This window comes from Symsagittifera roscoffensis, chromosome 7 (genome assembly GCF_963678635.1).
Source record: "Symsagittifera roscoffensis chromosome 7, txSymRosc1.1, whole genome shotgun sequence".
Classification (NCBI taxonomy): domain Eukaryota; kingdom Metazoa; phylum Xenacoelomorpha; order Acoela; family Convolutidae; genus Symsagittifera; species Symsagittifera roscoffensis.
The window spans coordinates 24,784,429-24,800,731 of NC_087068.1; the positions used below are offsets into that span (position 1 = coordinate 24,784,429).

General features: G+C 33.3%; 2 protein-coding genes across 8 annotated transcripts in view; both read left to right on the forward strand.

Moving 5' to 3' along the window:
- LOC134851048 (CUGBP Elav-like family member 3-A) overlaps nt 1–1,791 on the forward strand; it is a 41,900-nt gene extending 40,109 nt beyond the window's left edge. For 4 of the 6 annotated variants that reach the window (XM_063866932.1, XM_063866933.1, XM_063866938.1 and 1 more), the window contains one exon: nt 220–1,791. In XM_063866932.1, coding sequence (XP_063723002.1) covers nt 220–347 — 128 coding nt within the window. In that variant the 3' untranslated portion in view covers nt 348–1,791. The remainder of the gene's footprint in view (nt 1–219) is intronic. The other 2 variants (XM_063866934.1, XM_063866936.1) reach the window with 1 other exon arrangement.
- The window catches only part of LOC134851365 (small ribosomal subunit protein eS8-like), a 478,345-nt gene that overhangs the window by 156,812 nt on the left and 305,230 nt on the right, over nt 1–16,303 (forward strand). The gene's annotated exons all lie outside the window — the stretch shown is intronic.

Consider the following 16,303-nt stretch of genomic DNA (forward strand, 5'->3'; position numbering starts at 1 on the left):
AAAATAGTTGATCATACATTTTGATTGTAAGATTGAAGCCCGAAATCCCCCACCCCTCGGCGAGCTAATACTGATATAATATATATTTATAATTTAAAATTAAATTTAAATTTTTTTACTTTTCTCCTCGAGAACTATGAAGATCAATCGGTAGTTGTTCATATTGTTAGACTATTTGGTCACCTTTGGCAATTTTTTATTCCAATTTTTGTGTTTCAGGGTTTGTGAGCTATGACAACCCCCAAAGTGCAGAGGCTGCCATCCACTCCATGCACGGATTCCAAATTGGCAACAAGCGACTCAAAGTTCAACATAAGAGGCCAAAAGATCAGAGTAAGCCTTACTAGCCAATCGGACTCCGGCCAACCCACAAAGCACCCTAACCAATCACAAAGCTGTAAAAGGACCCAGTTCAAACAGCCAATCAGAGCAGCCCATTTTCCAAATGCTTTCCAAATATGGTCACTCAGTACACAAAACAATAGGCGCCGATTGGTCAGAAAAGGTTCACAACTGCAGTTGCAATAAACTGAAACCTCCTTAAAACTTCTCTTTTTAGTTTAAATTTACAATATGTTTTGGTTTAAGTCATCTAATAATTTGATTATTACGAAAACGAATCTATCATATAATCAACAGGTGGTTCGATTTGATTAATCTTGCTTGAATGATCATTTTATTTTTATAATACAATTAATTACATTTCCTAATACAGAACAATGCCAAATATTCTTTCAGCTCATAATCCTTGCAGTTCGCTTATATAGCACTTATTTTCTATTATCTTGCTTATTTTTCTATCATTCATTTGATTTTGTTTGCTTTGATTTTGGTTGATTTCTTCATTTGGTTTCAAGCTTGTTTTATAATTTATAATTATAACCACCCATCTAACTTAACTTACTGAATTAACGATGAACGCTCAATAAGCCACGCATTTAAATTTGAGAAATGTTCAGTTAAAATGCCATATGCTTTTAGCCCCCCTCCCATCCATGAAAGTTAGAAACTTAAAAAATAGCGTAGATTTATATCCAAAAAATGATAGTGCTTATATTTATTGAACTAATAGCACCACTCTTTTGCTCTCTACTCTTCATCTCATTAAATAGAATTTGTTTATTCCAAGAAACACTCAATTCAAAGAGATTATTCAAGCTTTCCATTGTGTAATGATTTTTGGATGGGTTTTCGCCAACATTCTTCAACAATCCATTCCTTATCTAAAACACTTTTTAGCTGCTACTTTGTAATCAAAAACTTTCAGTTTTTAATTTTTCATGATACGAAATTTTGCTGTTTATGAACTTTGATTTTCATAAAAAAAACTGAAAGTTTGGGCTTTTTATGACTTGCCATAATTGGGCTTATTTTGATTGCAGTACAATTCATCGAACTGCTGTCTAACTTGATGCAGTGAATTAAATGACTGAAGCTCTTAAGTTAAATTTACAAATCCAAGTTTGTAGGGAATATTTTGCATTAAACTTTAAGTTGGATTCTTCTAGTCTATCAAACATTAAACATTATAATCATAACTAACTTCTGACAAGACTGAATGAAAAGGGCTGTTTAGTTTACTTTCTCTCACTTTCGTTTAATTTTTCATTATATTGCGATATAACTTTTGACGCGTGCGATAATAGTAATGTTCGACCATGTTTTGAAGATGTCAAAATATCTACTGAGAATGTCAAGCAATTAATGAACATCTATTATGGTTTCTTTGATTCATTCTAAATTTCAATCATTTTTGCAGCCTTAATTCAAAATTTATTATTCCAAATTTAATCTTTTTGTAACTTATTCCGAAGTACACTTATTTTAATCATAATTCGTCATATGTCCAAAGTCCTTTTGACGCGAAGGTCTTTTTTAAAATGGCCCCGGCCCTACTCTATGCAGGACCAAGCAAGGGGGAGGGGTGTCATCCATTTCGCTGCAGCCGGTCCCAATTTGAGGAGGGGGATGACAGTGGGATTCCAACTCACGACCCTCGTGATGAGAGACGCTTGCCTTACCCCAGTCGGCCACGGCTGCTCAACGGGAAGGTCTCGCGGGACTTGTAATTGTGTTAGAGCTTGGTCTCTAAATTATAAAAGTTTTCAATATTTGTATCAAAAAATTGTGTTGGTATCGCCATGAACCCTCTGAAATGATGGGAACAGAACTTAGTATACTGGCTTGCTTACTTCCACATTTTTTGGTGTGTCATTAAGGATTTTGTGGTCAAAATCGGATACGTAATGTTACATTTTGTGGTGAATAAATCACATGTCGATATAGTATCAGTAGAAAATATGGCACCGCGATAACTCACTACAAAGACAACTCGTACGAAAGAAATTTCGCAAAATTTATATAGGATTCAACAATTTCCATTTGGCGTTTTTTGAGCCAGGCAAATTCCGAGTTCAGTGTTTTTTCTGTTCTGCCAAAAACGCTAACTAAACATGCTGGTAGACATCTATTTATATCACTATTCGCCAAACTTTGACAAAAAATTTTTTGATTGAAATAACTTTCTCCATAAAAATCCTAATTAGTCTGCAAAAATCAACACGAGTTCAAAGTTTACAAAATACTCTATATTATTTTAAAAAGATACTTTCACTCTCGCGGTAGCAGTATAATATCATATGTACTTTGACGTTTGATTAGTAAAAAAGTAACACAACTGATGCTTTTCAATTCAACAAGTGAACCACAAAAAGCTATTAGCTCAATGTATCTCGCAATCTATTATAAATACAAATGCGAGTTTCACAATCTCGCCATGTTTAAGATTTTTGAATGTATTACTTTTGTATTTTTTTCATATTTAAGTTATAATGCAATAGTTTTTTTTCCATTTCTCAAATTGAAATCAACGTTTTTGTGTCAGTTCTGAAATTACCAACCTAAAAGTGGGATGCTGTCAGTGTTAGCCAAGGGGTTGAAAATTAGTTCAAAAATGAACTTCTAATTTTTTTTTAGTTTTCGAAGTTTAAAGGTTCTTGTGACTTTTTCGAAAAATTTCTGAAAACTTAGATTCAAAACATTCTGAATAAATTGAAAATTTCAACCCTGCAGGTGAGTGCTGTCAAAGTACTCTTAAACCTAGCAAGTTTTGCCTTAAGAATTGACTGCTCAAGTTTTTTTTATTTTCTGAGATATGACAATTATCATTTTTCACAAATTCAAATGACTTAGATATAAACACTTAACAAAATTTGAAATTCTTAACTCTATAGTGTGAGGTTCTGTCAAGCTACCTTCATTTTTTGCAAATCTTGCATCCAAATGTGACTGCTCAAAACCTTTTAGTTTCCGAATTAAGCTTTTTTTTCTGAGTTAAAAAAAGTTTTTTATGAAACTATATGAATACTTGACAAAAATTTGAAATTCTCAGTTCTGAAATCGCGTATTGTCAAGGTTCTCTCATGAATTCCGAATTGTGCATCAAATTGTAACTGCACAAACCCTTTTAGTTTCCGAGAAACGACGTTCTTAAGGTTTTTTCAAAAATATTTCAAATATCTTAGATTCTCAACTCTAAAATTGAAATTCTTGAATCTATAGTGTGAAGGGCTGTCAGGATACCCTCAGTCATTGCAAATCTCGCTTACAAATGTGACTGCTCAATTTTTTTTAATGTTCCGAGATTTGAAATTGTCATGATTCTTTCAGAAAATTTCAGAAGTTAGATTTAAAAAATCGACTTGTTTTGTAGTTGCCAACACTGTAGTCAGGTGCTTTGGAGGTACTGAGTGACTGGTCAAATATTTTTGGTTTCCTTGATATGACATTTTAAATAATTTTTTTGAAATTCCTAATCCTACAGTGGATTTTTCTTTGAGTTTTCTCAGAGGGAACTGATCATGCTTCAATAGTTGATTGCTCAAATAAACTTAGTTTCTGAGACATGCCGTTTTTGATGCTTTTTCATAAGTTTTACAAAATACTCAACATTATGGCCCCGTACTCTCAAAGTACTCTAAAGATGGTTTTACCGACTACAGTTCTTACTGCTTAGCGTCTTTTGTTTTATTAGTTATGACGTTTCTTTCTTCTTTTGAAAATTTTCAAAACTTAATTTTTTTCAATTAAACGATTTTCAAACTTTGAAATTGTCAACGCTTTGGTAGGGTGATGTCAGGTTACTACCAGAGGATGCATACGTGGCATCTCATTTTCATATATTTGCTCAAAATTTTTTTTGACCTTATTATTAATTAAAGAAAAATAGAGTCTGATATTTTAAAATTACAGACTGGTCTAAAACATATGGGTTTTTGAAAAGGCTGTCATTTTCGTTTGAACGGACGCTTGAATCTCATTTTTGGCAGGAAGATAGATAAGATGTGGAATTTGGAGAACCCGTGAACAAAAAACAATTTGGGGACACACGAAAAATGTTTTGCGCCATTTTCTTGATTTTCAATCATGCTTCCTTGAATTGTTCAGGCCAGTTTCTTCAATCTCGTCCATGTTATCAAAGAAATAAAATTCAGTGATGAGCAGCCCAATTTCATTATCCACCAGTTGGCCAAAGGATTGTCAGCAATTGCTGTCAAGCGAAAAACTCTTGAAACATATGCCATTTGGGGAAGGCAAAGAAGCATTTTCACTTTGACCGATTTTCAATGTGAATGGCGACGGTTGCAAGAGAGGTCCCAGGGACAGGATACAAACAGAGGTGCTCGATCAAAGATTCGAAAAGACAATTATCCGAGAATGGCGACACACTATGAAAACAACCTCAAATCAAGCATACGAGCGTCATCAAGGGCACTTGATATCCCCTCAACCAGTTTATGGCGGATTTTGAGGCGAGACTTAAAATTTGTTCCATTCAAAGTCAACAAACTGATAAAAGATTGTATAAAGAAGAAAGAAATTACGAAATGTGAGAAGCATTTTGCTTGTGATTTTTATCTCAGGATCGAAACTTTCACTCGAGGTTTCTCTGGAGTGACGAAAAATGGTGGGTTTTGGACCCAGAGTCGAACAGACAAAACGATGAAATTTGGGCGCGTTTCAACTCTCGCGATCTCGAAGAAATCCAATATTAGGGCAAAAGCAAAAAGCAAAATCGATATTAGGGCAAAAGTAAAATGTGCTGGGCTGGCTTTCTTCAAGGCGAAATCATGGGCCCTTTCTGGTTCAGAGATGAGAATGGAAGACCAATAACGGTCAACCAAAATGTGTATCTCAATGTGCTCAGGAACCAAGTAACCCCCCCTTGTGGAACACCGGCGAGATATTAGGAGACTTTAGCTCCAACAAGATGGCGCATCATGCCATACAACCCCTCCAGTTTTACAGTTTCTACAGACAGTTTTTAGTGACCGCATTATCAGTCGCCATTCCCAAATTGGTTCTGTGGTTATGGTGTGCTGCAATTCATCAACAAAACCCCAAGACCACTTCCAAACTAATCACAAGCGTTGAAAATTTCTATCGTGGGATCACACAGGATCAGACTTTAGCTGCTACAGCCTCAATTCACAAGCGAATGATCAAATGTCAAGAAAATGGCGGGAAACTTTTTCAACATCTCTTGAAATGAATAATTTTTACTTTAAATAAAATTTCCACATCTCTTCTATAACGTGTTAAATTTTCATCTGTCTATGCCAATTCAGTTAAAAATGACAGCTTTTTCAAAAGTTTCATAGGTTTTGGAACGCCCTGTAATTACGATGGATTATGAATCACATTTATGAATTTGATAATTTTGCAAATGATTTTTTCAGTTTTTAGCATAAAAAGTGCAGTTGTTTGCTGTCGGCTATTTTAAAGTTTCACTTACGAAGATCTGAAACTCAAGGTTTACGGAGATTTGAGCATTCCAGTCAGAATCATTTAAACTGTTCGTGAAATCAAAAGCGTTCGGTTACATTCATTTCTTTGTTTCTATCTTCATTTTGTAAGTAAAAGCAGCTTTCATTTTTACTAATTTTGATAAAGCACCAGAGGTGCGTTACACGCTAATTGATTTGAAACGCATAATTCATACAAAATTTGATTTCATGCTTTCCAATTTACTACATGCAAAATTGTGTTCTTCTGTGTTTGGTGCTAATTTTGCTGCATTGAATTGGCAGTTTATTAGCATATGTAGCTGCGTTGGCTAGTTTTTGGGGATTGTAAGCATCCGTGACTAAGTGGTTAATGCGTGAGACTCCAATTGGCTGGGTCGCAGATTCGAATCCGATGCGTAGCCTTGAGTTTTTGCTACTTCGAGGCTTAAGTTTACTTCTTCTTATTTGACTGGATAGAGCTGCTTTTTGGTTGTTTTTTTTGCAGGTGTTTGCGAAGCGCAGCTTCACCTCTGTGTAAATCTCAGTAGTAAAAAACACAAATACAATTTCAAGAGAATATCAAATCTTAGTAGTATAAAATCACACATATTAGAATCAGTTCCCTTCCGAATGATCAACAAATGATTTGGATATAAAGTCAGCTAGGCTTCGAAGCTCATCTAGTAACTAAACTTGACGGTAATCTGTTGGATAGCTTTGATCTGCTCCACACCAACAAATTGGCTCTTCTGTTAAACTAAAATGAGAAAAAAAAGTACATGATTCTGTATACCCTAAAGTTTTTACCTCGGAGCGATCGTTTGATACGCCTTAGGGTGTACAGATCTAATGTCTGTTCTCCCTTACCATTTTTAAAGATTAAGTATGAGGATTAAATGTCTTTCACCGATGCCAATACGCGACAGACTTCTGGTTCAGCTGACTGAAAATTTTGTTTTAATGATATCTCAAGTCTTTTCCAACTAGCTGCTTAAAATGAAAAAAGTACAAAAATAAAAAATCCAGCTTTAGTTTAGCCGACAGAAACTATTTGGCACACATCCAACCGAGATGCATCTATTTATATTACTGCTCAAATGCAGAAATTATAGAGCAGTGTGTCTAAAGAGTCAACACCGACAGAAGCTTTTAAAAAGATCATCATTTTTTTTGGCTCCGCTCAAAAGATTTTTTTAGATAATCTTATCTCTCCCGGTTTAAGGAAACAGTTAAGTTACCCGTGTTTTTTTTATAAAAGGTCACAACTAAACAGAAGCGCTGCATTTTGTTCATTTCGTTCTTGTTCAATAGTCAATACTATACAAGACTTTTATAAAGGTCGTGATGATTTTTTGTTCGTTTATTCCAGGAAAACTCTTAAAACCTGTTCACGCACAATTTAAATTTTTCGCAGTTTGATATCTGATTTCTTTTCAAGTTCAATTTACACCTACATGTTGAAAAGAAGCGAAGTAAGCGCGAAAATTACAACAGCCAAAATGGTTCGAAAAAACGCGAATGACCATCTAGTTTAAAATTGATTTTAAATCTCAAAGTTCTCAGCAAAAACCAATTACCCTTCAATTCAGTTTTCTCAAATTAAATTAGTTTTACCAAAAAAATGTCAACTCAGTTTATTTGTTTCTTAGCGTAAATTTTTCTGTTTTTTTTCTTTACATTTATTATTTCTCTTCATAGTAATATATGCATAAACAAAATTTTTCAAAAGTATTAAATCGCCATCTGCTGACTCCAAATCGGCAAAATAAGGCGGCCATCAGTATTTTATAACATACTGATAACTTAAAATTAAGTTCAATGGTCATTCAAACTGAGTAAAATAGAAAATAAGGTTTGCGAGAATCATTGGCTTGCATCCCTAAAAAAGAAGCTAGAAATCTAAGCCACGAGTAATCATAGTCTCGCTATCTCGCATACAACTAGTGAGTTTTAATTCTGGAGATCAAATTTATCATCAAAAATAATTAATCCGTTTAACACAACGTTTAAATTTTCAAGATTTACTGATAAAGATTTTGAAGATTACACTCGATTAAAAGTTAAAAGATTTAGAAGACATCCTTTCTTACCTGCCACCCATCGACTAGATGAGCTGCAACCCTAAAAGTACATCTAGGCTGACTCCTATTTTTACTTCTTATAGTAATAACTTCAAAAAAAGATTTTCTCAAATAAGAATAATAAGCAGGGTTAAATTTAACCCAATCAAAATTAACCTTCACATTATCTGCTTCCCCACATTATTCATGACCAATAATCACAGAACCAACCAGACAAAATATGACTCGAAGACTAAAATTTACAACCGATTTGGAATTGAATTGAAACTTACGCACAAAAAGATGATTAGAAAGCCGATTTTGATACCGCGCTAAATTGTGCTCAAATATCATTAAATATTTGCTTCGAAACAGAAATATCTTTTGGTTACCCTTGCAATAAGCAAGGGCTTTGCAACCGGGTATTGAACTTTTTCTTTGTAAACAATTTTTCGACATGATTATGCAGAGGTAAAAAACTGGCTGGAGACGACAAAGGCTTGAATTCGAATCCGGTCGGGACCTATTTTATCAAACTAATTTTTTTGCTCTTTAGGAAGTCTTTTTGAAGGTTTGGTTTTTCTCTAAAATTTTGAGGGAAATTTCTAAAGCCCATCACTGGATGTATTTAAAGTAAAACTTTTCGAGTTGCGGAATTTAGAATTTACTGTTTTAAAATTTTCATTTAAAAATTTTAAAAATAATTTAAATGTGTTTTCAATTTTAAAAAAAAATTCGAATTTGTATGCAATGATTGTGCTCGCAATTAGCAATAGTTAACTTTTCAGAAGACAAGATTTATTTGTAAGCAACTTGTCCAATGGTCTTCTTTTGTAATGCTACTCTTTTGTCAACCAGCATACCTATTTTGAGCTCGTTTGCAGTTTTTAGTTTACTGGCCTCAATTATTTTTTTTTCGGTTTTAACCCAATCGATTTGGCTTTACCATATTCCATTGTTGGTTGAGCGTAACAAGTTTTCTAAGCATATTAGTCTTTCCGGGGGTAATTTAAATTGTTTTAAAAACTTAAAAGTTTTTGAGTATATTTTAAAAAATTATTGGCTCAACGGTTATCTACTCAAAAATTCGTCTTTTATGCGGTTTAGGCTTTAATCCTGCTTTGTTTCCATACAATATCAATTTTCATTTTTTTAGTTACCGTTTTTTAACTGTGATCTTTTTCAAGACAATTTTTGTCAGCTAGTTTGTCATGCTAGGTCTGTATTGTATCGCAAGTGGCGCAAAGCTCTGCTTCGCATCTGAAAAATACCCAATTTCCTTACTACGAGACTAGAAACTGTATATTTCTACTAATTGCGTCGTTGCAAACATGCACACAAAGGTATTAAAAAAAGGAAACAGCAAAGAAGCGAAAAAAAATTGCATCGCTGACATTCATCGAATCAAAAAAATGCAGTTTGGAAAAAAAATTCCGAACACAATACTGTTGAATGGCAAATTAAGTTCGATAGCAAATTTAAACAAGACTGCTCATATCAGGGTGATGCCCTGAATGTTCCGACTGCCTTTAAGGTTTATGGAGCAGCAGTAATAACATTTGAAAAATTAAATGAAATAAAATAAAACGAAAATTTTTTTTCTAAAATTTGAAATTTTTTATGAAAATCATCACCCCACACGCCATATAAATTACAAAAAGAGAGATTTTGTGCCTTGTAACAAATCAATTATGGCAAATAAGCTTCGTTCAACCAATAAGACGGATTAAATCTCCGCTTACGCGTTAATAGCGCGAAGTATATCGCGCGTTAATTGTCCCAAATTGGTCAAAATGACCAAAATGGCAATTTTTAAACCCTCATAACTTTACGAAAAATGATCACAGGTGAAATATCTTGTCAAATTTAAGCTCAGGACAACAATACCTTTTGAATGATAAAAAAAAATTCCGTCAAAAATGGCTAGTTAAAAAGTCGAAATTTGTCTGAAGAAAAAAAAAAACCCACCCCGAGCACAAATATTCCGTTACTTTCGTACCGAAAGTCGGAACAACAAGACTGCTCGTATCAGGGCGAAGCCCTGAATGTTCCGACTGCCATTTAAAGTTTATGGAGCAGTAATAATAAGAATTAAATGAAATAAAACAAAATGGAATTTTTTTTTTCTAAAATTTGACATTGTTTAATAAAAATTATTCCCCCCACACCCCATATAAATCACAAAAGGATAAATTTCGCTCCTTGTAACAAATGAATTATGGCAAATAAGCTTCTTTTAACCAATTTGGAACGATTTCTAAGACGGATTAACTCTCCGCTTACGCGTTAATAGCACGAAATATATCGCGCGTTAATTGTCCCAAATTGGTCAAAATGGCAATATTTAAACCCTCATAACTTAACGAAAAATGATCACAGGTGAAATATCTTTTCAAATTTAAGCTCAGGACAACAATACGTTTTGAATGATTAAAAAAAATTCCGTCAAAAATGGCTAGTTAAAAAGTCGAAATTTGTCTGAAGAAAAAAAAACCCACCCCGAGCACAATTATTCCGTCACTTTCGTATCGAAAGTTGGAACAAAAAAACATCCTATTGTTTGTTTAATCATTGCTATGTATTATTTCTATCAACATGTCAAGTAGTGTGATCCAGCTTCTAGAATAAGTTTTTATCTTCGACCACACTATCCTTCAATACAAAATTACTGAGCCGACCCAATTGTTTCCAACACTTTTGTGTAATTCAATTGCTTTAATAAGAAAAATCTAAAAATTGTTAATGATCGTAATCGAACTGTTGAAAAACAAATTTGTTGAAAGTTCCTATGCCAATTAGGAGACGCAATTTGGGACTCCACTTAGCGAAAACGCTTTTTGTCAAAACGGATCGGGACCGAATGTATATCCCTTTTTTGGAGCCTTGAACGACTATACAATAAGTTTAATTAACACTGTGATGTCCTGAAATCTGAGTTATAACTGAATGACCACAATACTGAAATCATACGCCACTACAGTTTTCACTGAGTAAGCAGAATTTTCTGTAATCTAAAATACTATCAGAGGTCATCAAATGTAAAGTTTGGTCTTTTAGGTTAAGCATTGTGACTGACCTTGACCTTCACTGGCAATACATCATAATGACAATAATAATATTACAGGTTAACTAGTGTCCGCCAATAGTACGACATTCCCTCGCCTGCAGAAAAACTGTCACTGTGTATCAATTGTGCAAAGATGATGGTCTGTTACGATTTTTTTCTCAAATTTGCCTGGTCAGAATTATTTTCTATAACTTTAAATGTCACTATTACATAAACCACACACATCTTGACTTCATTTAAAAGTTCTAGAAATCATGAAAAATTTTAACTTTCGAAACAAACCAAATAATTTCAATCAAAATTTATTTCGTCTGAATTTCAGATTAAAGATTAAGTCCCACGAACAAGAAAATACCAAAACTTAATTGTACTATACAAATATTGGTTTCAGTTTACATTTTTATTCTCTATCTACTCCAAAGAACGCATTTTCAAATTCTTTGTCTTTGTAAACTTTTAATTTATTTGTCATCAAGTTAGCTTTATGATTTTTTTCAATGAGTTTTTTAACAGACTTAAGACAAAATGCCTTTTTTACAATATCATGGAATAATTGACATTTAAAATTCTCAAAAGTGATTATATTTTTAGCAATTTTTATTGGTATCAAATTTGGTAGTGTAAAAATCATATTTTTTAAAAACCCTTGTAGAGCCTAATTACCCTAAATGGAGTGCGGTAAAAAACTGCGATTCATGTTTTTTGAATGTCGGATCGGTTGGGCTATCATTTTGTTCAATCGGTTCTTCATTTGTTTGGGCTGCTAAAATTTCGCGAGACTCGTCAATCTTTTCTCATTTGCGCTATCAGTGTTTTTTTGAGTCACGCCATTAGTCCTTTGTTTACGGCACAATTTAGGGAAACTTTGACGGCGCCACAAAGTTCTAGCGGCGCAAATTCGGAAAAAGTTTTGTCGGTGCGACTTGTTCGAAAATTAAGTAAAGATTGACGGCTCTACATAGAAAAAGGCTGACGGTGCGACTAAAAAAATATCAAAAAAAGCCGTCAGTCATTTCTGAAGTTTCACCGTCAGTATTTTTTAAGTCGAGCCGTCAGTTTTTTCTTAAGAAGCGCTGTCTATGTGTTCTAATTTTGCGACATCAAAATTTCCAACATTGCCGCGCTGAAAATTTTTTGAATTTTTTCAAGTTGTATCGTCAGTTGTTCCTTGAGTCAAGCTGTCAGTCTTTTCTTAAGTCGAACCATCAGTTTTTTTTAAGTCATGCCGTCAGTTTTTTTCCTATGTTAAGTCGCTATTATATTTTCTCGGGTCATGCTGATGCAACTTGAAAATGCATTCTTGGGTCATGAACACACATCTTGACTTCATTCAAAAGTTCTAGAAATCATGAAAAATTTTAACTTCTGAAACAAACCAAATAGTTTCAATCAAAATTTATTTCGTCTGAATTTCAGATTAAAAAATAAGTCCCACGAACAAAAAAATACCAAAAATTAATTTTATTATACAAATAATGCTTTCAGTTTACATTTTTGTTCTCTATCTACTCCAAAGAACGCTTTTTCAAATTCTTTGTCATTTGTAAACTTATAATTTATATGTCATTAAGTTAGCTTTATGATTTTTTTCAATAAATTTTTTAACAGACTTAAGACAGAATGCACTTTTTACAAAATCATGGAATAATAAACATTTAAAAATCTCAAAAGTTATTATATGTTTGGCAATTTTTATTGGTATCAAAATTGGTAGTGTAAATATCATATTTTTAAAAACCCTTGTAGAGCCTAATTACCCTAAATGGAGTGCGGTAAAGTTCTGCGATTCATGTTTTTGAATGTCCGATTGGTTGGGCTATCATTTTCTTCTATTGGTTCTCTATTTGTTTGGGCTGCTAAAAATTCACCAGACTCGTCAATCTTTTCTCATTTGCGCTGTCAGTCTTGTTTTTGAGTCACGCCATTAGTCCTTTGTTTACGGCACAGTTTAAGGAAATTTTGCGAAGCCACTTTTTAAAAACAGTTATAGCGGCGCAAATTCGGAAAAAATTTTGTCGGTGCAACTTGTTCGAAAGTTAAGTAAAGATTGACGGCACATAGAAAAAGGCTGACGGTGCGAATAAAAAAATATCAAAAAACGCCGTCAGTCTTTTCTGAAGTTTCACCGTCAGTACTTTTTAAGTTGAGCCGTCAATTTTTTCTTAAGAAGCGCGGTCAATGTGTTCTAATTTTGCGACATCAAAATTTCCAAAATTGCCGCGCTGAGAAGTTTTCAATTTTTTCAAGTTGTATCGTCAGTTGTTCCTTGAGTCAAGCTGTCAGTCTTTTCTTAAGTCGAACCATCTTTTTTTTTCAAGTCATGCCGTCAGTTTTTTTTTCTATGTTAAGTCGCTATTATATTTTCTCGTATCATGCTGATGCAACTTGAAAATGCATTCTTGGGTCATGAACACACATCTTGACTTCATTCAAAAGTTCTAGAAATCATAAAAAATTTTAACTTTCGAAACAAACCAAATAATTTCAATCAACGTTTGTTTCGTCTGAATTTCAGATTAAAAATTAAATTCCACGAACAAGAAATTACCAAAACTTAATTGTATTATACAAATAATGCTTTCAGTTTACATTTTTGTTCTCTATCTACTCCAAAGAACGCATTTTCAAATTCTTTCTCTTTGTAAACTTTTAATTTATTTGTCATCAAGTTAGCTTTATGGTTTTTTTCAATGAGTTTTTTAACAGACTTAAGACAAAATGCCTTTTTGACAATATCATGGAATAATTGACATTTAAAATTCTCAAAAGTTATTATATTTTTAGCAATTTTTATTGGTAACAAACTTGGTAGTGTAAATATCATATTTTTAAAAAACCCTTGTAAATGGAGTGCGGTAAAGTACTGCGATTCATGTTTTTTGAATGTCGGATCGGTTGGGCTATCATTTTGTTCGATAGGTTCTCTATTTGTTTGGGCTGCTAAAAATTCGCCAGACTCGTCAATCTTTTCTCATTTGCGCTGTCAGTGTTGTTTTTGAGTCACGCCATTAGTCCTTTGTTTACGGCACAATTTAAGGAAATTTTGCGGCGCCACTTTTTAAAAACAGTTCTAGCGGCGCAAATTCGGAAAAAATTTTGTCGGTGCGACTTGTTCGAAAATTAAGTAAAAAGTGACGGCTCTACATAGAAAAAGGCTGACGGTGCGAATAAAAAAATATCAAAAAAAGCCGTCAGTCATTTCTGAAGTTTCACCGTCAGTATTTTTTAAGTTGAGCCGTCAATTTTTTCTTAAGAAGCGCGGTCAATGTGTTCTAATTTTGCGACATCAAAATTTCCAAAATTGCCGCGCTGAGAATTTTTCAATTTTTTCAAGTTGTATCGTCAGTTGTTCCTTGAGTCAAGCTGTCAGTCTTTTCTTAAGCCGAACCATCAGTTTTTTTCAAGTCATGCCGTCAGTTTTTTTTCTATGTTAAGTCGCTATTATACTTTCTCGGGTCATGCTGATGCAACTTGAAAATGCATTCTTGGGTCATGAACACATATCTTGACTTCATTCAAAAGTTCTAGAAATCATAAAAAATTTTAACTTTCGAAACAAACCAAACAATTTCAATCAACGTTTGTTTCGTCTGAATTTCAGATTAAAAATTAAGTTCCATGAACAAGAAATTACCGAAACTTAAATGTATTATACAAATATTGGTTTCAGTTTACATTTTTATTCTCTATCTACTCCAAAGAACGCTTTTTCAAATTATTTGTCTTTGTAAACTTTTAATTTATATGTCATCAAGTTAGCTTTATGATTTTTTTTCAATGAATTTTTAACAGACTTAAGACAAAATACACTTTTTACAATATCATGGAATAATTGACATTTTAAATTCTCAAAAATTATTATATTTTTAGCAATTTTTATTGGTATCAAAATTGGTAGTGTAAATATCATATTTATTAAAAAAAACTTGTAGAGCCTAATTACCCTAAATGGAGTGCGGTAAAGTTCTGCGATTCATGTTTTTTTGAATGTCGGATCGGTCGGGCTATCATTTTGTTCGATAGGTTCTCTATTTGTTTGGGCTGCTAAAAATTCGCGAGACTAGTCAATCTTTTCTCATTTGCGCTGTCAGTGTTTTTTTTTGACTCACACCATTAGTCCTTTGCTTACGGCACATTTTAGGGAAATTTTGATGGCGCTAGTTTTTAAAAAAAATTTTAGCGGCCCAAATTCGGAAAAAGTTTTGTCGTTGCGACTTGTTCGAAAATTAAGTAAAGATTGACGGCTCGACATAGGAAAGGACTGACGGTGCGACTAAAAAAATATCAAAAAAAGCAGTCAGTCATTTCTGAAGTTTCGCCGTCAGTATTTTTTAAGTCGAGCCGTCAGTTTTTTCTTAAGAAGCGCGGTCAATGTGTTCTAATTTTGCGACATAAAAATTTCCAAAATTGCCGCGCTGAAAAACTTTTCAATTTTTTCAAGTTGGATCGTCAGTTGTTCCTTGAGTCAAGCTGTCAGTCTTTTCTTAAGTCGAACCATCAGTTTTTTTTAAGTCATGCCGTCAGTTTTTATTCTATGTTAAGTCGCTATTATTTTTTCTCGGGTCATGCTGATGCAACTTGGGAATGCATTCTTGGGTCATGAACACACATCTTGACTTCATTCAAAAGTTCTAGAAATCATGAAAAATTTTAACTTTCGAAACAAACCAAATAATTTCAATCAACGTTTGTTTCGTCTGAATTTCAGATTAAAAATTAAGTTCCACGAACAAGAAAATACCGAAACTTAATTGTATTATACAAATATTGGTTTCAGTTTACATTTTTATTCTCTATCTACTCCAAAGAACGCATTTTCAAATTCTTTGTCTTTGTAAACTTTTAATTTATTTGTCATCAAGTTAGCTTTAAGATTTTTTTCAATGAGTTTTTTAACAGACTTAAGACAAAATGCCTTTTTTACAATATCATGGAATAATTGACATTTAAAATTCTAAAAAGTTATTATATTTTTAGCAATTTTTATTGGTATCAAATTTGGTAGTGTAAATATTATATTTTTTAAAAACCCTTGTAGAGCCTAATTACCCTAAATGGAGTGCGGTAAAAAACTGCGATTCATGTTGTTTTTTGAATGTCGGATTGGTTGGGCTATCATTTTGTTCAATCGGTTCTTCATTTGTTTGGGCTGCTAAAAAGTCGCCAGACTCGTCAATCTTTTCTCAATTGCGCTGTCAGTGTTGTTTTTGAGTCACGCGATTAGTCCTTCGTTTACGGCACAATTTAGGGAAATTTTGCGGCGCCATTTTTAAAAAAAAATTCTAGTGGCGCAATTTCGGAAAAAAATTTGTCGGTGCGACTTGTTCGAAAATTAAGTAAAGATTGACGGCTCGACATAGAAAAAGGCTGACGGTGCGACTAAAAAAATA